Raw genomic sequence first — 21,084 nt, 5'->3', positions numbered from 1 at the left:
TGGTCATGGGGTGGTACTGAAAGAAATTTCACTTTTTACTCTATGTTTCTTTTAAAATTATTTTAACTAGGCACTATTGCTTTTGTAATTTTCAAAATAGGAAAGTGTGAGGGAAAAGACTAGGAAAACTTCATAGTTCAACTCAAAGTATATATACAGAAAGTATCTTTTCCTGGGTACAAAATGTCTTATTAAACATTTGTCTCCTAAAAAATCCATTTTGGAGTCAACATGATCATACATTTTTTTCTAATCAGAATTATTTCCCACAAAACAGAAATTTCAGTCTGTAATATTAACTTTATTCACATTTTTCCAAGAAATTGCAATATTAAATATAAGCTAAAAGCAATACATAGTTCTTAGAAAATACAACCCAAAATTCTCATTGCCTGAGCTTTGTGATTATAGGTTCCCAGCCTTTGTTCCTTCAGAATGTTAAATTGAAGTCTGTACTCAAAATAAACATATAACTACAGGGGGAGACTGTTCTTAAGTACAGTTTTGCTAATTATAAAAGAAATCCAAAGAGAGGCTTCTGATGTCTTCATGCAGGTGTCCTGACTTTCAAAATGGCAATAAGTATTAAAAGAAGCAACTTATTTCCATCTCACACTCATAGACTTGAAGGGAGCAAATTTGGGTATCTAGACATAGCTCCTTGCAAAGAATTTGGTATTAGGCATATACTTACACCTGTTAACTCCCTATTCATTCTGTTGTACAAAATCCATTTCAAATGCAAACATTTCGAAATGATCAGGTCATTTTTGTAGGACCCCTTTTTACATATTATGGAACTTATCACCAGACTATAGTGAGGACATTATGAGTCAGGCATTAGCATTTTAATATCAAACCAAATACAGAATCAAGATAAACAAACATTAGCACCATTTTTACTCTAGTCCAGGGTAAAACTATCCATGAAACTATTTTTTACTGAAGTAGTCAACAAGAAAAGTTGTTTTCACTTCTAACATATGCTTTGCCTCTCTCCCTCTTTGCCAATAATACTTTTGAACATTTTAAATACCAAGTACTACTATAAACATTCCATTTTTAAAGTTTATGCTCAGTATAGCATTTCAAGTTAAAGGAGGAGGGGAATCACTACAGATTTTTTTTAACCCTGCCAAGAGTGCCGAATTCTGTTTTGGAAGGTGACTTCTAAAACTCACAGACACCTTTCATGCAAGTTAGTTAACTGACTTGGAGTGATCTCACAACCACACCTTTCAAGTTATTAGCAATTTTTATTTAATGTAACAATGACAAAGCTATTACATATGAAGTGCCATAAATATGCGTGTACTACATCATGATCAATTAAGATAACCTACATCCTATTATGTGTTTAGTAAACTTTAAAAAAAATATATGTGTGTGCTTACAAATGTTATGGTGATGGAGGAACAAATATATATATATATGTTTATATATATATTTTTATATATATAAAAAACCAGAGGTACCAAGTGTTTTGATACCTCCTAAATAAGAGCAGCCTTTTAGGTTTTATTTTATTTATTTATTTTTTATTTTTTTTTGCCTTTTAGGTTTTAAAAGAAAGAATAGATTCCTATTTACTTCTCATTCACTTTGGTCCAGCAGAGTGCTAGATGTTATTCAATACTATATTACTGCTTTTAATAAAGGTAACACAGAAAACATGTTTATGGCAAACTGTTTTAATTTTAAAACCAAAATTTAGAAGAGTCTTATGTAGCAATTATTCTATCTTTCATTTTAAATGTCACTGGATTCTCAACAGTTTCAAACTTCTCAACATGAAAGGTAATTTTAAACTGTCTTTCAGTTTGTCCCATGAATTAGAAACATAATTAAAACTACATTAGTTTCTAGAGTGAGAAGGGAAAAGTAAGACCATCAAATTGTTATCACTTAAAAAACATCATGGGCTCAAAAGGTAATTTTCACCCCTAAAAAGAAAAGACACCCTAACTAACTAACGACTTGGGCATAGGAAGGGCACTCACAATTAATTCAGATTGATTTATTCATTGTGCATGCATATTAAAAGTACTCTAAAAATTGTGGTCACTTGTCCTCTACTTAAAAAGGGGGGGAAACTGGCCAATATTGCCTCCTAGGTTTTATCTCCATCTGGAGTTTTCAGTAGTAAGAATGTTAGATACGAGTCTGTTCTCTAAAGGAGAGAGAGTCTGGCTCGGTCAAAGCCTAGAGAAAGTTGGGTTTCTAAGGCAGCCTGTCAGTGTGGGGCCTAAGCTACCCCCAAGGCTAGCTTCCCTAAGATTGTCAGGTGCAACAGGAACGCTTGAGCTTCATGGCTAAAACCAAACATGCAAGAAGTGGTTTGAAAGGAAGAGTTTTTACAGTCAGCTACACCATCACAATGCCACATGATTTTGATTGTTAGGTACCTGCAGTGTTTAAGGACTTGAACAATAATTACAGCAACAATCACCAGAATTATTAGCAAGGTTGTTTGGACCAACATATAGAACTTCTTGTTAAATATACATCTCAAAGATTAGGAGAGCTCTCTATGTAAAAGAATTCATTTCAAAATGATGCAAACATTTAAAAAGTACTTTTTTAAAAGCTCATGATTAGGTGAGTTTTCAAAGTTTACTACAGTATTACAATGATACTGTGGGAAGACTTTATGTAGAATAAAAACATATCTGTGTTCTAAAAATTGACAATGGGGGCACCTGGCTGGCTCAGTCAGTACAGCATGTGACTCTTGCTCTGAGGGTCATGAGTTCAAGCCCCATGTTGGTTGTGGAGCCTACTTAAAAAAAAAAAAAAAAAAAGTAAAAACTGACCATGATACTTCAAAGATCCAGAGTAAAAAATATCAAGGAAATGTTCAACCTCACATCTAACAGCAAATTTTATCTGCCCATCTCCAGGTGCCTGGCCTAGTCAAAGGAGTCTCTTACAGAGAATTTAGCACTCAACCTTCCTGTAGATTTTTCTCTATCTGCTGGATGGAAACCAGAGTTTCTTAAAACCATTTTTCTACCCCAAAAGCAATTGTACCAGGGAAGGAGCACTTCGTTTACATACTCACATCTGTGCCTAGACACACATCACCATTCTCCCACTGTAAGTTCTCTGTAACACCTGCTGCCTAGTCATGTGTTTCAGCCAGAAGTCTGAATAATGTACATCATCGAGGCTTTGTTATAAATGAGTCTGTAGGGGAGAAGTGCAGAAAGGAGGGGTGGGCCACATCTCTAACTGGTATCAAAACATTTGTCCCCCAACCCAAGTGAGCAAAACAATCTCAGCATAATTAAATGAAATTTCACATTGTAAGTTCTAAACATCATTGCCAACTATTATATATAGAAGAGGCAAAAATCCACAGTGCATATGTGCCAAAAGGCCAGACTGCAGCTAGGAATGATTCCCCATTATGTGTTTAAAAAAAAAAAAAAGTTGCAATAATTAAAAAAAAAGTTTCAAAAGAAACTTCAGTACTACTCTAAATACATGGCACTAGCACTTCATTCACTGGAATGCATTTGATCTATTAAACTATGAAATAATAAGTGCCTCAATGACAATTTAAAGAGAAAAGAGGACCCTCAACCCAACCCAGATAATTCTTAAATTCACAGTCTACATGACGTGATGCCGAATCTGAAACACAAATAAGTTTAATTTTTCAGGAACTACCAAGATTCTGGTTTCGCTACACAGGAGTCAGCATTAGTGTTGAAACTCACTTTTAACAAGCTATTCTTTCACATAGAAAACTCCACATAAGGAAAATGGGTCTTAAGCTGCAAGTTGGAATGATCTTACTGGCTATGGAATCCGAAAGTTATTAGAACAGGATGAAAATAGGCTCCGGCTAAACTGATGAAAATACTGAATGTTAAGCATCTGTAGCCATTTAAAGGCATTCGGTGTCGGTGTCTGAAAAGATTAAGATGCTTTAAAACAAAACCCTTGTAAGAATATCAAATATTTAGGGAATTATCTCCATAAATAACCAAATGTCTATGGCTTCAACTGTCACCCTACGGCTGAGGTAGGTGACCAGGATCCGTCGAGACAGAGCAGTCTTTAGGAAATTCCCTATGAAAAACCTTAAATAATCTGTTGGTTTCTTAAACCTGTGTTCTTTTGATGGTTTTTCTCTTGTTCTTTCTTTATACCTTTCCAAAGAGGCTGTCCCAGCAACCGTGTCTGCTTATGCTCGTGCTGAATAGCACCTCATATATTCTGTCATCCACGGGTTCTCGGAGGCGGAAGGCTTCACCCGTCTGTTCTTCTCCACCTCCACAGAGTGAGCACGCTGCCTCTGGGTGACCAGTTTCCTTTTTTCCACCTGTCTTCTGTTCTTGGCTCGTAATGCTGATTCATGAATCTAAGTCACAAGTAAAAAATTATTCTTACTTCAAAAATAAAAGTATAAAAACTTATGTGGCATTTGTAATAATTTTCAAGAATTCCTGCAGTGAAGCTACCCCCAGGCCACCCGAAGCAGGGCAGAGGCAAGCCCAGCCTCCTTACATTCCTTTGTGTAAAAGCTCCTTAGGAATACCCGTTCCCTTGCCCACTGTAAGTGACAGAGACAGGCAATCACAAGAGATGTCCACTGGACTGAATCTTAGATAGAAATGGTAAACAACTAATTTGCAACATGCCCCTAGAAACTGGCTCTGGAAAGTTATTGAAAAAGCTGAGCATTAAGCCTGGATAAGTATTCCATTAAAAGACTTTAAGTATTTTTATGGCAATATATTTTTTAAAAAAAAATCTCAAGGGATTTCACCACTTAAAAGACATTTCACACTATAAACTCTGTTAAACTTAAAACAAAACAAAACAAAACTCTGTTAAACTTAATCCCATGGAATTGCCATAGTCTTTTGTTAAACCACAGCTTCATTGTCTCAAATATCACTCCAAAAAACACCATCTGCTAGGGTTTGTTCAGAAGTATGTTTGGTAAAAGTCTGATTATGGTATTTCATCAGAATACAAATTGTACTTTCTGCTTCATTCCATTCACTCTTTGCTCTAGGCTGTGGGAGCTGTGCTGACACTAACATACATCACTGCTCTGGGGCTCCACACATGAAGACCTCCTGTCAGACACGTTCTCAGGACTAAGTATGAGACAACCAAGGTTCCAAGGAGCAAAAGCCACTGGATGTGGATGAGCAGGGGAAAACATAATCATCCAAATATAATGCAAAGAGCAAAAGGGACTCTATAGCAGATGCCAAGAATGAGAGGGGAAGCCATCTAACAGGAGAAAACAAAGGAGTCAAGGGATACCAGTGATCAATCCTAAAGGAACTGGAAACCTCTCAAGAGGCCCATGGCAAACCCAGATGGGCAGCTGCCAGCCCTGGTTGTGCTTCTCCTGTGCACCAACTGGCCTCCTAGGAACCTGAAAACCCTGACTCCAGCCACTTCTTCACCTGGCTCCAAGTTGGGTAAACCTTCCAGACACCAACTAACTCCCAGCAAAATCCCTCAATCTGCTGGGAAGGTAACGCCCAGAGAGATGCCCAGTCCTGGGCTTTCCTTGCCCCCCACCTGCCCCCACCATCCCCTAGATCTACCATGACCCAAAGCATCGCAGTGAGCACAGGACCTGTTTACAGGAGCACAGCCCAACCCCCATCCTCCAGGGAAAGGCAGAGAAGCTGGGTGCACACGAACCCACCTCATGCACTGAGGCGGAAGCACAGACATTGTGAGTTTTTTGGCTTCCTGTATCCATCTGTTTTTCTCCCCACCCGTAAAGGGCAAATGGATGCTTGTTCTCTTTTATTCTACTTGATGATCTTTGAGGACTTTTGACTGCTTTCCTATTTCCTCTAGCAAATAAGGCACTTTGTTGCTGTCGAGGTTCAGTACTGTTAAGTAACTTGTCAGTCTCTTTTGTTCTGATCTGTTGTTCAGGTTTTTCTTTTATATCTTTCACTTCCAGTGCTTAAAAAAAAAAAAAAAAGGAGATAAAACAAAATGAGAATGTTGTAAAATCATGTTTACATAGAATTACTTTAAATATTTGGGTTGTAAAATTCACAATGCTTAATTCAGTAACTTTTTCACTGATAGCTCAATTCAGAATTTCCTAGAAAGCAGAAATACAGAAACAAGTTAGTACCATACTTTTCAGTCTATCCCATTTTTAAAATCAACAAATACACCAAGATTGAACCAAGCCTATCCAAAAGAACAGATGTTTTTCACATTTTTAAAAAAGATTTTATTTATTTGAGAGAGAGAAAGCACAAGAGAGAGAAGAGAGCACAAGCAGAGGGAGGCATAGGCAGAAGGAGACGGAGAAGCAGACTCCTCACTGAGCAGAGAGCCCAACATGGGGCTTGATCCCAGGACCCTGAGATCATGATCTGAGCCAAAAGCAGATGCTTAACCAACTGAGCCACCCAGGTGCCTCCATGTTATTATTTTTTTTAAGATCTGGTTTTTTGTGTGTGGGGGTGCAAACATGGGGGGGGGGGAGAGAATATCCCAAGCAGACTCCAAATCCTGGCACAAAACCCAACACAGGGCTCCATCTCAAGACCCTAAGGTCATGGCCTGAGCCAAAATCACAAGTCAGATGCTCAACAGAGCTCCAGGCACCCCCATTTATTCATATTCTGAGATTAAGCATCTCAATTAAATTAAAAGCTAGAAAGCACCAGAACCTAACAGCTTTCTCCACAACCCCAAAGTAGGCCCAGCCATCAATGTCTGGCTTCAGAGAAAGATCTGGATTTGTGGTAATCACTCAGCAGCTGTAAAAGTTAGTTTTTAAGTCACTCAACTGGAGTTCCAGGATTCCATTTCTTCCTGACAGCACTATGATTGGGGAGAGCTCCTGATGGCTCTTACATGCTCAATGTCATTTCTTTTTGATGTTCCATGAATATGGAGAGCTCTCTATGCCTCTAACCTCTAACATGCTCCTTGTGAGAGAGAGCTGGTGACCTTAATTTGAAAAGTCCTCAGTCACAATAGGGAGTGGTTTCCATAGTTACCTAGGTGCACAGCTACGCATTCCCAGCCTGAAGAGCCTCAAGCTCCTGCTCTGAGGGCTTCCCCAAAAAACACTTGCAATAGAAATGACTAAATGAATCAGAATCCACAGTCTACACAGTCCTAAATTCTGTCAGCAGAGTGGGAGAAACTCTGAAGGAAAATGGGACTGCCCTATCTGGGTTGAGCACTGGACATTAAGAATACACTCTAAAACACACCCACTTCCCTTACTTTTTATAATTTTCATTACCTTTTTTTAAAAAAAGATTTTATTTATTCATGAGAGAGACAGAGACACAGAGACACAGGCAGAGGGAGAAGCAGGCTCCCTGTGGGAAGCCTGATGCGGAACTCAATCCCAGGATCCTGGGATTACAACCTGAGCCAAAGGCAGACGCTCAACCACTGAGCCACCCAGGTCCTCCATGATTTCCATTGTTTTTTATAAACTTTTTATAAAAGTTCTACTGTTTTGTTTAAACCTTTTGCAAGCTCATGTTTCATTTTGGCCTAAATTTACATTGTTTTTATTGACATAAAATTGGTATATATTATATAAATTTTTGGTGTACAGCATTATAATTTGAATATTTGAATACACTACAAAGTGATCACCACTGTAAGCCTATTACCATCCATCATTGTGTGACTGAGCCCCTTTACCCATTCTGCCCTCCTCTGGGAACCATCAATCTGTTCTCTGTATCCATGAGCTTTTGTTTAGTTCATTGATTTGTCTTGTTTTTTAGATTCTACATATAGGTGAGATCAAATAGTATTTGCCTTTCTTCTTCTGATTTATTCACTTAATATGAAACCCTTTAGAAACACCCATATTGGGGCACCTGGGTGGCTCAGTGGTTGAGCGTCTGCCTTCGGCTCAGGTCATAACCCCGGGGTCCTGGGATCCAGTCCCGCATCAGGCTCCCCACAGGGAGCCTACTTCTCCCTCTGCCTATGTCTCTGTCTCTCTCATGAATAAGTAAGTAAAAATTTTTTTAAAAAGAGAGAGAGAAAGAAAGAGAGAGAGGAACAAACACCCATGTTGTTACAAATGGAAGATTTCCTGGCTTTTTTTTGGTAGCTACTCAGTAATATTCCGTTGTGTGTCAATATATGCCTTACCTTCTTTATCCATGCATCCATCAATGGCCACTTAGGTTGCTTCTTTATCTTGGGTATTGTAACTCATGCTGTGATAAGGCTGCCTATGTCTTTTCAAATCAGTGTTTTTGTATTCTTCAGATAAATACCCAGAAGTGGAATTGCTGGATCATATGGTCAGTTCTATTCTTACTTTTATGAGTAATCTCCAAACTGTTTTCCATAGTGGCTGTACCAACTTCTATTCCTACCAAGTGTATGAGGGCTTCCTTTTCTCCACATCCTTGCAACACCTAAGATTTCTATCCGATCTTTTTGGTAATAGCAATTCTAAGGTGTGAGGTGATTGTTTTGATTCGCATTTCCCTGATAATTACTGATGTTTAACATCTTTTCATATGCCTATTGGGCATCTGTATAACTTCTTTGGAAAAATGTCTATTCAGATCCTCTGCTCATTTTTTTTTTTCATTTGAGTTGTTTGGTTTTTTGTTGTTGAGTTGTGTGAGTTCTCTATGTATTTTGGATATTGACCCCTTATGGGATATCTTATTTGCAAATATCTTCTCCCATTCAATAGGTTGCCTTTTTGTTGATGGTTTTCCTCACCGTGTAGAAGTTTTCAGCTTATTGTATTCTCATTTATTTTTGCTTTAGTTTCCATTGCCTTTGGAATCAGATCCAAAAAACACCTTGCTATGAGGAGACTACTGCCTATGTCCTCTTCTAGGAATTTCATGGTTTCGGGTCTTTAATATACTTGAGTTACTTTTGTGTCTGGTGTAAGACTGTGATCTAGTTTTATTATTTTGAATAAGAGCTCCTTATGCATCTAGGGCTCCATTTCATTTACTCCAGCTGTTTAGGTCTTAAGGATACCCCCTCACTTCAGATACTCCAGAATTTGTCTCTAGGTGATGATTTTATAGATTGCTATTCCAAAAGCTCATCACTTCTTTAGGACATGCTCTTGTCCCTTACTATTTTTTTTAAGATTATTTATTTATTCATTCATTCATTCATTCACAAGAGACAGAGACAGCCAGAGACATAGGCAGAGGGAGAAGCAGGCTCCCCGCTGGGAGCCCAATGCAGGACTCGACCCCGCATCTTGCCCTGAGCCAAAGGCAGACTTTCAAACACTGAGCCACCCAGGTGCCCCTTGTCCCTTACTATTTTTAGTTGTGATTCTTTTCTTGCTTCTGTCCATGTTCCCTTTAGAGTGAGCCCCTGAAAAGGAAATCTTGATCCCAGGGCAGAAGTATAAGGAAACTCAATAGATCATCTGTCATTTCTGTCTTCAGCAATGACCTTGACTCTACCAGACTGTTTCATTTATTACTATATATTTTAAGAAACAAACAATGCACTGACCCTGGAGTTTAGCGCTTTGTACCACTGTGCCATATCTTTAAACACAGCACTTGAGCTGTTTGTGGATAAGATGGGATGCCAATTTTCCATTTTACCATGAGATCTAAATCCATTCCTTGCTCAAACATTTCTGAGTGAAGTGTCCATCTTTGTTTTCTTCTTTGCTGGCTCTAGGAAGAGGGGGAAAGGAGCCCATCAAGATCAAGACAAAGGGAAACAGAAGGGGGGGGACCAAAGCCTGTGCAGTCACAGAACTGAGAAAGAGAAGGAAAACAATCCAAATCATCTTCCTTGATTCATTTCCCTTCTTCCTCTTCCTCTCCTACTCCATATGTGTCTAACCTAGGTCTTCCAGAGAAGCCTACCCAGAGAAGGTAAAAATGATTTAAAGGACAAGCTAGCCAGGAGGAAAATAGAAAAGAGAATCTCAGCAAGGAGGAATGTCTTGTTCAAAGGCCTGGAGAGAAGAGGGAATATAAATAGTTCAAAATGACAAGTACACAGAGAGTCTATGGATGAAGGCATGGAGCAGGCAGCAAGGGTGAAATACGTTCTATGCCAAACTCAGGAGTTTTATTTTATCCTGAAAATGATGAAGAATCACTAAAGGATTTTAAGCTGGAAAATGGCATGCCCTATTTGCATTTTAGGAATAAGGCCTCCTGCGAAAGTGAAGGATGAGTTAGAGAAGTGAGGCCAGAAAGGCCAGCTACCAAATAATGGCAGGGCTTGGAGGTTGCGGGGGAAGTCGGGGGAAGTGGGGACCAATAGTAATGATAAGGGTGGAGAGGCAAAGAAGGACCAGAGGGCGCCCACCGGGCCTGGCAGGTGCTCAGACTCACTGGGCACTTGTGAACTACACACTCATCAGAACAGCAGGGAGGTGGTGCCAAAGCCTCTCCAGGGCAGACAGCCCAGCAATGCTGGGCAAGACTGACAGGTAAACACAGACACAACATAGCACTGGGAGCAAAGAGGGGTCTACTGCTCCCACAAGTGTTTGCAGTGGATGGTCAGGCCATCCCCCGAGAAAAGGCCCACCACAGAATAAGGAAAAGATACTCGCCTCAGATGTGAGATGCTTCGGGAACAACCAAGCAGCCACCCAGCCACTGGATACTTCATCTGTGACCCAGGAGAGAAGGTGGTGAATGAGCAGGTGGGAGCTGAGGTTTGAATGTGAAACAGATTACCAAGAAGCAATGCAGTCGGAGGGGAGAGTGGAGTCAGGTCCCTGGGGCCACCATTATTTAAGTAACAGCCAGGCCGAGGAAGGAGAGCCCAAGAAGGAAAAAAGAATTGCCAGAAAAGTATAAAAACTAACCAGGTGAGCAACTAAGGGAAGACCGATAAAGAAGATAGCAATAGATAAATAGATAAAGGAGATAGCAATTAACTGCCAAATACGACAGGGAGGGTTAGTAAGATGAGGAGGAAGGGACGTGGCATTTGGCCAGCAAGCTGTCCCATGGCTGACAGAAGGGAACATGGGGTTAGGGAACCAGACCACAGCGGGTTATGGGGTGAACAGAGTGGAGACTTCAGTTCTGGTAACAGTGGGCTCCTCGACCAACCCTCCCCACCATGGATAAATAAAGGCTGCTATTAATAACCCAGAGTGTCCTCAGGCACCCAACACAAAAAACTACACTCTTCTCTGGAGACCCAAGGCCTTAAATTATTCCTGCAAGTAATTTTTCAAACATAATTATGGGTACGCCTGGGGAGCTTGGTTGGTTAAGTGTCTGACTCCTGGTTTCAGCTCAGGTCATATAGTCTCAGGGTCATGGGATCAAGCCCCTCATTGGGCTCCACACTCAGTGCAGAGTCAGCTTGTCCCTCTCCTTCCCCCGCTGCTCCTTCCCCAGCTCGCACATGCATTCTCTCTCTTTCTCTCAAATAAATAAATAAAATCTTAAGAAAAAAAAGAAAAGGGCAGCCCCGGTGGCACAGCAGTTTAGCTCTGCCTGTAGCCCGGGGTATGATCCTGGGGACCTGGGATCAAGTCCCACATCGGGCTTCCTGCATGGAGGCTGCCTCTCCCTCTGCCTGGGTCTCTGCTTCTGTGTGTGTGTGTGTGTGTGTGTGTGTGTGTGTCTCTATGAATAAATAAATAAAATCTTAAAAAAAAAAAGAAAATTAAAATAAGGGAAAAAAGATCATGGATTAATAAAAACACATAATAAAGAAAATCCACAGAGCCAAAGAGTTAGTTTGGGGAAAAAAACTAATAGAATTCATAAGTTTCTGGCAAGATTGATCAAGAAAGAAAAGAATAAAGAAAAGAAAAAGAAAAAGGAAAGGAAAGTAAAAATCTAACAAATAGAATTTAGATTAAATATATACCAATGACATGTGCATATAGTCCCTTCATCCCAAAAGCCCACTAGAGTGAAGGAAAAAAGGAAGAACTCACAGGATAAAAAGCAAGGGAGGCAATATATCAGGCGTCAATAAAATTTTGGAAGCTAGAAAGTAGATGAAGATGTAGAAGTGACCTTGCAGAATTGAATAGGATGAATCCTAACTCCCTGTACAAGAAAGCCCCATAGGACACAAACTGAACCCCAGAGAACTGGAAAATGAAGTAGTAGGCTAGAGCAACAGATTGCCTTTTCCAAAGGTCCTGCATTAATCAGTGCCCCAGCCCACATGCTCTTCTGACAACAGAATATGAACATGCTTGTTGAGAATTGGGGTGGTGGACGGTTCTTCCCCTTGAACCTGGGTAGACTTTTGTAAGCAGGCAATGGGATGAAAGGGGTGCTACAAAGCTCCTAGTGATAAGTCATAAAGAGCAATCCAGCATCTGCCCGGCTCTCTCTCAGGAACCCATGCTCTTGTTGGCCAGCCAGTATGTTATGAGAAAGGCCAGGGGCATGAAGATGTCACATACGAGTGTCCTAGCAGACAGCCCCCAAGCCTGGCACCTTCCAGCAGAGGCTGCAGACAGCAAAGAGTAGAAACAAGGCAAATCCCTGTACCCAGGCCAAATTTCAACCCACAGAAACCATGAGCAATAATAAACAAGTGTGGGAATCTTAAGCCACTAGTTTGCAGGGTAATTCTGTTATGTAGTTGTAGATACTTCTTGTGTAGTCTTCCCTCTAGTTCAAAAGCACCCCCACATATAGAGTTCCTGAAAAGCTCTTCAAGCCTTACTCTTATATATGAGGAGACAGGCTAAGAGCAAACATGTGAGTATATCCTCTAAAAAGAAAAAGACCAAAATATACAGAAAAGACTAGGAAATGTAACAGAGCTCTCAAAGGATATTTATGGCTTTCTCTCTCTCTCTCTTTTTTTTTTTTTTTTTTTTTTGAGTTAAAAGAAATCCAAGAACAGGATGCTATTTTTTTATTTTTAATTTTTAAAAATAACACTTGGGACCAAAAAAATGTGATCTCTTCAAAATTTAAAACTAGATGCTAGAATTAAAAATTTTAGTGTAAAGTTTGGAAGATAAAATTGGTGAGTTCTCCAAGAACACATAACTCAAAATTCCAATATCAAAGAAGTTTTAAATAAAAATGTTAGAGATTTGATCCAGGAGTTACCCCATCCAAAAATTATAGAAAGAAAAAATGAATAGAACACAAGAAATTATTTAAAAGAATGCTAGAAAATATTACTGAACTGTAAGAAAACTTTCCAGACTAAAGAGGCCCACCAAGTTGTCACCCTCACTGAATGACAAAAGACATACACATATCCGGTACCTAGCAGGCTCCGTTGGTAAAGCATGCAACTCTTGATCTCAGAGTGATGAGTTCAAGCCCTACATTGGGCACAGAGCTTACATTTAAAAAAACACCAACAACAAAACTACAACACCAACAACAAAAAAGCAACAACAAAAAAAAAACGTAGAATTTTAGAACACCTAGGATTAAGAGAATCTCTTAAAAAATGCCCCGCTACCAAAAAAAACCCAAAAAAACAAAAAAACAAAAACCACATTGGGTCAGAATGGCACAGTACTGTAAAATGCAAGACCAGGGGCACCTGGGTAGCTCAGTCAGTTCAGCATCTGCCTGGGATTGAGTCCCACTGGGGCTCCCTGGCTCAGCAGGAAGCCTGCTTCTCCCTCTCCTCCCCCACTCTTGCTTGCTCTCTCATTATCTCTTTCTCTCAAATAAATGAAATCTTTAAAAAATTAAAAAAATAATAAAACGCAGACCAAAAATTAGGATTCAGTATAATAATGCCTTAAGACACTGAAATTTCCACCTTGCAAAATACCAATCCAACTTTGGATATAATAAAGGTATCTTCAGCCATGCAAGGTCACAAAATTATTACTTCTCATGCAACGTTTCTCAGGACTTATGGAGTATGGATTACACCAAAAGGAAGGGATTAGCAACACAAAGGAACATTTGAGATTTATTTTTTTTTTAATTTATTTATTCATGAGAGAGAGAGAGAGGGAGGCAGAGACACAGGAGGAGGGAGAAGCAGGCTCCATGCTGGGAGCCTGATGTGGGACTCGATCCCAGGACTCCAGGATCGCGCCCTGGGCCAAAGGCAGGCGCCAAACCGCCACCCAGGGATCCCTGCATTTGAGATTTATAAGACAGGGATCAGATAAAGGAGGTAAGCAAAAAAAGGAATATTCAGGCAAACAGTGAAGAGAACACCCAGACTGAAGCTGTGTCAGATGCGGGCAGCCTAAATAGGAATAGGAGGATTGCGTTCCAAAAAAAAAAAAAAAAAGTCTCTAAGGAAAAGAAATTAAATGAATAGAATACCTAATGTGTCTAGTATATGACAAATTCTGAAGTACTACCAGACTATTTCAAGCTGAATTAGTGATGGGAATATAAAAAAATATATAAGCAAACAAACAAACAAAAGAAACAATGATTAACTTCAGGAAAAACATAAATGAAAAGAAAATGTAGTCTAAATACACTACATGGTCCACATGTAAATACTATTTTACATAGCCACCATAATTCACAGAATAGTGTTTCAACAAAATAGTCATATAGTTAATAATGTGGGACAAAATGGGTGCTGCTATATATATGTCAGGGAGTAGAAGTAGCAGAGCTAAAATCTTAAGCTGAAACATCTCCCATGATGGGATGTCAATACATAATATTTAAAATAAAAAAGCTGACAAATAAGTCTAGATAAGAAGAGGGCGGCCAAGGCTGAAAAGAGTTGGAATACCCCATAGAGAGCAACGGGTATGGGTGGGAAATAGGTCAGAATTATTGTTTTTTCATTTTAAGCATTTTTAAAAATTATGCATAACTTTAAAAAAATTAAAAAGAAATGTGACAATGAAAAAAGGAATTAGAGACAGTCCAGACCTCTTCAAAGCATGTCACAGTAAACACTTTGACTGCCACCCTTATCTCACACAAAAAAAATGTCCTGACAGCTCTTTAGTCAAGGATCACTAGACATTTGCGAAAACTCTCTAACATGAAATAAAGGTTTATAGGCAAAAAGAACAAAAAATGGGGATAGGGTGGGGAACCAGAGACTATGCTACAGAAATTCAAGGAGAAATTCAAGGAGAACTTCTAGTAATATCCTCTGCAAGATAACAGAAAATACTATGTGGATGAATCAAGAACAGAATACTATTTTTTAAGAAAAAATAAAAAGAGGAAGGGAGGGGGCGAGAGGACAGGAAGAAAGCAAGCAAGTCCAGAGAATAAAATTAAATAAATTTAAAAGTAAATAGGATCCCACCAATAAAGAAAAAAATGTAATAGAAGAGTTGGAAGATAAAATTGAGAATATCACCCAGAAAAACAGAAGAAAAAGATGAAAATAGGGGATATTTTATTAGAATTAGAAAATCAGGGGATAAATTCCTGAAGTCTAATATCCAACTAAGGAGTTTAGATAAAAAGGAACAGGAACAGAAATAAAAATAACAAAAGCATAAAAAAAAAAAAGAAATAACAAAAACAATCCAAGAAAACTCATCAAAATTACAAAGCAGGAGTTTCACTGTAAGGACTCACCAAGCACACTGGAGGCAAACAGACTTAGATCAAGGAAAAAATTCAGGACACAAAGGACAAAGAGAAGACTCTAAAAGCTTCCTGAGGGTGGAGACATGTCCTCAAGAATCAGGAGGACTTGGGACTGTAACAGCAATACTATACGTTACAACACAACAGAGCAATGCCTCCAGATTTTTTAGAGGCAATACTTCCAACCTAGAATTCCATCCTCAGCCACAAACCCACCAAATCATGAGGGCAGATTAACGCTATTTTTTGACATCCAAGGTCTTAGAAAATTAACTTATGTACTCTTTTTCTCAGGAAGCTACTAGAAGACAACTCCAACAGGAGGGGTGAAGCAAGATGGAAGATGATGTAAGGGCCACACAAGGGCTCCTACCCAAGAGAGAAGCCAAGGAGTCTGCAGGGTGGTGGCCAAGGGCCCTCCCAACATGGAACTGGCAGGCAGCAGGCTGCATGAGCAGCAACCAGGCCAATAGGAAGTAGGTCAGAGGCCCGGGGAGGGATGTCTTAAGATGTCGAGAGTGATAGTGAACCTGATGTGTTGGTTGTATTGTGAAAGAGAGAAAAGGGAGTCATGGCAAACAATATTGGGCAGCTTTGAGCAACATTTTCCAGGCACCATACTGCAGACGCTAATTGTAATCTAAAAACTCTGTGCTGACATATTGCGAAGATGTGGGAAGGGACCATGTGTAGGGGTTAGGAGGGGGTAAAAAGAATTAAAGCCAATAAATAATGCTAAAAACTGGTAAAAAAAAAATTAAGAAGTACCAATACTATTAAATGCAAATAGTAATTACTTATTAGTATTTACAAGTAACAATCTCCCGGTTACTTGGAGAAATAGAAATCAACACCAAGGGAAAAACCAGAGGAGTAGAAAGTGGACCCCTAAGGAACAGGTAATTGGTCTGTGTCTGGCGAGGGAGCTGCTGGATTGTTGTAATAGGCCACACAGAACTATAAGATCCTATGTACACACGTGGCTTCGGTAAAAACACGAACCAAATGTTTATGTTCTACAGAAGCTCAAGAGTGCTCGTCATTCTAGTATATAAAACCATCCACTGAAAACAAGGATTTTCAGTCCCACCAGACACAGGAATCATCAGGCAGGAGCAGAGCAAATGATCCTGCAATTAGGAGTCCTGGACTCAGCAAACATCCTTTCTTCTGCCTGATGCCTTAAACCAGAATATTAGCAGAGAAGAAACAACTGGCCTTAGCCACTGGTAGGAGTCAGTGTCTCTAAGGACACCAAAATAATCATGAACTCATGCAAACACAGGCACCATCCATACTACAATGCTGTCTAAAAATTGCATTTATATACCCACAGAAATAATTGACACCCCTTTCACAAACAATGGAAAGGAAGGGCCCGAAGGAGGAAAGCATGTCCCGTCTGATAAAGCACATTTCACAACTTAGCTGGTAGATCTGTGCCACAGGAATAAACCAGAAGGCACGTTCTCCTACCCCCACCACCTTCTGTTATTGGAATTCCTACCAGTGATCCCTGAAGCTAGGACTCATGCTTCTAGATATTCGGCAATCTCTGGGAATTTACAAGGAACCCAAGGATGGAGCGGCAGCTCTGGCCCAGATGTTGAACTGAGAAGAACTGAAGAGCACAGTAGCCTGGCCCTTTTACATCTCCTCTCCTCCTCGGCCTATTACAGAGAGGAGAGGAGGACAACCTGAAAAGAGTTGATTGCCACTTACAATGCCCTAAAGCAACAAGAAGCCACTAATCATTTACCGAGCTTCCATTTCTTCATCTATAAAATTGAGATTAAAATTTTACCATTTAGAATTATTTTGAACATTAAATGGGAAAATACATATTCTAAGTCCTCTAAGTGACTGGAGGCATAATAAGCTCTCAATAATTTTTGGTTGTTTTAATCGCCAGAGGGGCTTTTAAAATCGAGGGACCCCGGCCCGGCGTGGAGAGCGAGAGGTTGTGGGGCCAAGGTTGGGGAGCAGCAGGAAGGACCCTGGTTACTCCAGGCTGTATCCTGCCTGAGGCTCTGAATCTGGCCCTGAGCACCAGCGACCGTGCAGACCGGCTCTCAGGCGGAGCCCCCAGCTCTGCAGCCGTCCGGCCAGGAGAGAAGGTGCCCGGCCACGGCCGAAACCAGACACGCAGCCCCGGAGAGCTGCCGCCCTGCCTCTGCACCAGGATGCGCTTCTGGGGTGGATGGGCCAGGGGTGGAGAGGGCCGAGCACTTGCAAGGAATGTTCTCCCACCAACTAGGAGTTACGCAACAGCCTGCGTAAACAAACTCGGAATATTCTTTAGGGACAAGGCAGCGAGATTAGAGAGTTCACAGAGAAAACCGCGGCCCCAATCACCAGACTGAAAGCCTGGCTCTGATTCTTAACCTGTCGCCGCAGGTGCTCTCGGAGAATCGGATGAAAGCTGGGCTAGTCCGCGGGGAAAAGGGGCGCTAAGATATAAAGAGATGGGGTTTCAGAGCTCACGAAGGCGCCCACGGCCCTGGGGTGAAGGAGACCTGGAGCTGAGCGGCACCTCAACGGAATTCACAATTGGCTCAACCCAGAGCTACCAATTACGGAAATCGAGGGTGGGAGGGCGGAGGCGGGGCTGACATCATCCTTATTTTGTCAAGGGATGTGGATTCTTCCCCTACCCCGGGGGGGGGGGGGGTAGGGCTTGCCTTGCGCGCTGCGAGACCCGGAGCCGGGCCGCTCGGACCCGGGCGCAGCCCCGCGCAGCCCCTCCGCCCAGTACCTGGCACAGCCGCCGCCGCCGCCGCCGCCGCGCTCTCCGCGTCCCGGGCCTCCTCGGCCTCCGCCGCCTCCGCCGCCTCGGCGCCCTGCTCCTCCGCCGGCCCGCGCGCCCGCCGCTCCGGCCCCTCCCGCGCCGCGGGCTCCGCGGGCGGCGAGGCGGGGGCGCAGGGGGGCGCGGGGCCCGCGGCGCCCGACGACGCCGACGACGCCGAGTCGTCCGAGGTGCCGGCCGGGCCCCAGTCGTCCCAGAGCCAGGGCGCGTGCGCCTGCTCCAGCAGCCGGCGGCCCAGGCGGTAGTGCAGCAGCTCGCGGTAGCACGGCCCGTACTCGTCCCAGCGCGGCTCCCGGTAGCGCTTCATGTACTCGCTCTTCACCCCGCTGCCCGGGGACATGGTGCCTCCCGCCGGCTCGAGCGCCAGCCGCTCCGCGCCGCCGCCTACGGAACCCGCGACACGACGGAGGCAGCCCCGCCCCTCCCGCCGGCCCGGCCCGGCCCGCCGCGACGTTTAAACCCGGAGCCCCGCCCGCGCGGGGCGGGCATGGGGGCGGGGGCATGGGGCGGGGCGGGGGCGGGGCGCGGGGGAGCGGGGCGCGGGGCGGGGGCGGGAGCGGGGCGCGGGGCGGGGGCGGGGGCGAGGGGGCGGCCGGCCCCGGGAAGGGGCGGGTCCCGGGAGGACCGCCAGGTAGCGTCCGGTGACCCAGTCCTGACAGCCCCGGCGGGTGCCGGGCGGGAGACCCCTGCAGGCTGGCGGAGCGGCCCGGACCGCGGGGGCCACCCGGGGGGCCGCCGGAGGCTGCAGGCCCGCTGGCCGGGCCGCGGGGGGCCGGGGGGCGGGGGGCGGGGCGCCCTGCAGGCTTACCTCCTGGGTGCCGCGGCGCCCGGCCGGCCCTCGGTGCGCTCGGCGCAGCAGCTCGGAGCGGCCCGCTCTCCCCGCGCTTTCCTCCCGAGCAAGATGTCGCCGACGGCGCGGCGGCCCGCGTCCCTGCGGCAGCCGGGAACCCGAGGCGCCGCCTCAGTCCCCGGAGCGGACGCCTCCCCCGCGCGCTCCCGGTCCCGGCCCCCGCCCCGCTGCGTGGGGGCGGCTGCTTCGCTGCCGAGCGCGAGGTGCGGGGAGGCGGCGCGCCTGCCAGCCCGGGCCCGGCCCCCGGCCCCCCGGCCCCCCGGCCCCCGGCCCCCCGGTCCCCGGCCCCCGGCCCCGGCCCCCGGCCCAGGCGCTCGCGCACCCATGTCCCCAGTGGGCGCCGCCCCGCGCCCGCCACCGTGACCCTCGGCGCTCCCCCCCGGACGCACCTGCGCCGCTCACGGGTCCCAGAAAGCAGTGCACGCGTTGGCTCTTGCCTCCCTCCCTTCTGCGTTCACGGCACCTGTTAACTGTGGTTTTAACCCCTTTTTACGTTTCAGTACAATTCTTTTCTGGTCGACACACCCCACACATTTTTAAACTTAATTAAAACCGCCAACCCACCCTCTCAGGGACCTTTGCGCAAAAACCTCGGCGGATTCAGCTGCGCTGTGCGGGCATACAGTGTTGCTCTGGTTGTTACACTTTCAAGAATGACCCCACGCAGATTCTTACCCTCTCTTCAAAAGGAGCCTTGATACATTCTTTACAAAAAGAGTTGAAAGAAGCTTTGAAAAATCAATTAGCAGTTGAAAAGCAGGCCGAGGCCATGAATGAATTACTGGGTTCTGGCTTCTATATTGGGATTTCCCCCGTTCACCTACTATGGTTTTTCACCTACTATTTTTGCTTCTGTCTTCGTGCTCTGCCCCAGACATTCATTGTAGCTGAATGATCCAGAGGTACTCATTGCCCAAGCGGGACGGGTCAAATTATCCTGAGAACTTGAAGTTAGCAGTCCAGGAGTCATTGCCACTGGAGTGCTAATGGCACTTTTCTGGACAGACACTTCATGGACTCCCACTGTAGACTTCCCCATAGTAGCCCTGACTTCTCTTCCCAGCCTTACATTTGTTCCTTGAGATACCCCCAGGAACTTTCTCATGCTTTTCACTTTTTAAGCTGGCCAGGGTTGGTTTCAGATGGTTGCAACCAGAAGAATTTTAATAAATATATTAATAACTTGGCGGGGGGGGGGATGACGATATGCAGTTCTATGAAACATGCAGAACACAATCTGTTTGTTAGCCTTGGCTACATAATTAACCACCCCAAAACTCAGTGGTTTAAAACAACTAAGATTTATTATTCCTCACAATTTCATGGGCTACCCAGGCAGTTCCTCTCTGGTTTCACTTTGCTGGGTTAGATCCACTCATACAGTTGCATTCAGCTAGAGGGAGAGCTGTCCCAGAAGGCTCAAGAGGGCCTCACATGCCTGCTTGGTCCTGGGCCTGGCTGTGCATTGGCCTTGGCTTGGTCTCCCTCAGCATGGCCTCTTCCTCCAGGAGGCTAGACCCGCTTTTTCACCTTGTCCTCTATTTTGAGAAGCTGTAAGGCCTGAGAAGGTCATATACACAGCTCTTCTGCTGCAGACTACGGTTCAAACCACAAGACCAGCCTGGATTCAGAAAGAGAGAAATAAACTCCACCTCTGCATGAGGAGAGGAGCAGCAGCAAACTTACCTTGCAAAGGGGCATGAGTTCTGGATGGAGAAATTTGTGATTGTACTTTATAGTCACACATCTACACACACACAGTGTATAAGGTAATATGCCATTTTTTGTATAACTAAAAAAAAAAATAGAATTAGGAACACTTGTTTTACCTGTTTTGCACAATTAAGTCTATTACTTTCATTCTAATTTTTTAAAGTGTTATTATTTATCAGGGCTTATCCACTTGGAAGGGACAAGAACCAATTCAACCAGCTTCAACAGGA

The 21,084-nt window shown here is 43.6% G+C and overlaps 1 protein-coding gene across 2 annotated transcripts; it reads right to left on the bottom strand.

The window, feature by feature from the left end:
• Positions 1–280: 280 nt before the first annotated feature.
• On the bottom strand, positions 281–19,547 carry CCSAP (centriole, cilia and spindle associated protein). Of its 2 annotated transcripts, none has more exons than XM_072756016.1 (5): positions 19,531–19,547; positions 19,100–19,222; positions 18,241–18,675; positions 5,681–5,949; positions 281–4,369 (listed from the first exon to the last, which is right to left on the bottom strand). In XM_072756016.1, the coding sequence occupies exons 3-5, from the start codon at positions 18,629–18,631 to the stop codon at positions 4,193–4,195; spliced, it is 837 nt and encodes a 278-aa protein (XP_072612117.1). In that variant the 5' UTR covers positions 18,632–18,675; positions 19,100–19,222; positions 19,531–19,547; the 3' UTR covers positions 281–4,192. The 2 variants fall into 2 exon arrangements, with proteins under 2 accessions (XP_072612117.1, XP_072612118.1); XM_072756017.1 differs by lacking the exon at positions 19,531–19,547 and having other exon boundaries at positions 281–3,186; positions 4,158–4,369; positions 19,100–19,251.
• Between the last annotated feature and the right edge of the window lie 1,537 nt (positions 19,548–21,084).

This window comes from Vulpes vulpes, chromosome 4 (assembly GCF_048418805.1).
Source record: "Vulpes vulpes isolate BD-2025 chromosome 4, VulVul3, whole genome shotgun sequence".
NCBI classification, from domain to species: Eukaryota; Metazoa; Chordata; class Mammalia; order Carnivora; family Canidae; genus Vulpes; species Vulpes vulpes.
Note: the sequence above shows the minus strand (reverse complement) of the source record. Positions and strands in the feature narration are given on the sequence as shown.

Coding starts and splice junctions, on each gene's coding strand:
- CCSAP (XM_072756016.1), bottom strand. CDS start 18,631: ATGTCCCCGGGCAGCGGGGTGAAGAGCGAGTACATGAAGCGCTACCGG. Junction 5,950..18,240: donor GGCGGCGGCGGCTGTGCCAG/GTACTGGGCGGA, acceptor TTTTTTTTTAAG/CACTGGAAGTGAAAGATATA. Junction 4,370..5,680: donor CTTCCGCCTCAGTGCATGAG/GTGGGTTCGTGT, acceptor CTTGTGACTTAG/ATTCATGAATCAGCATTACG.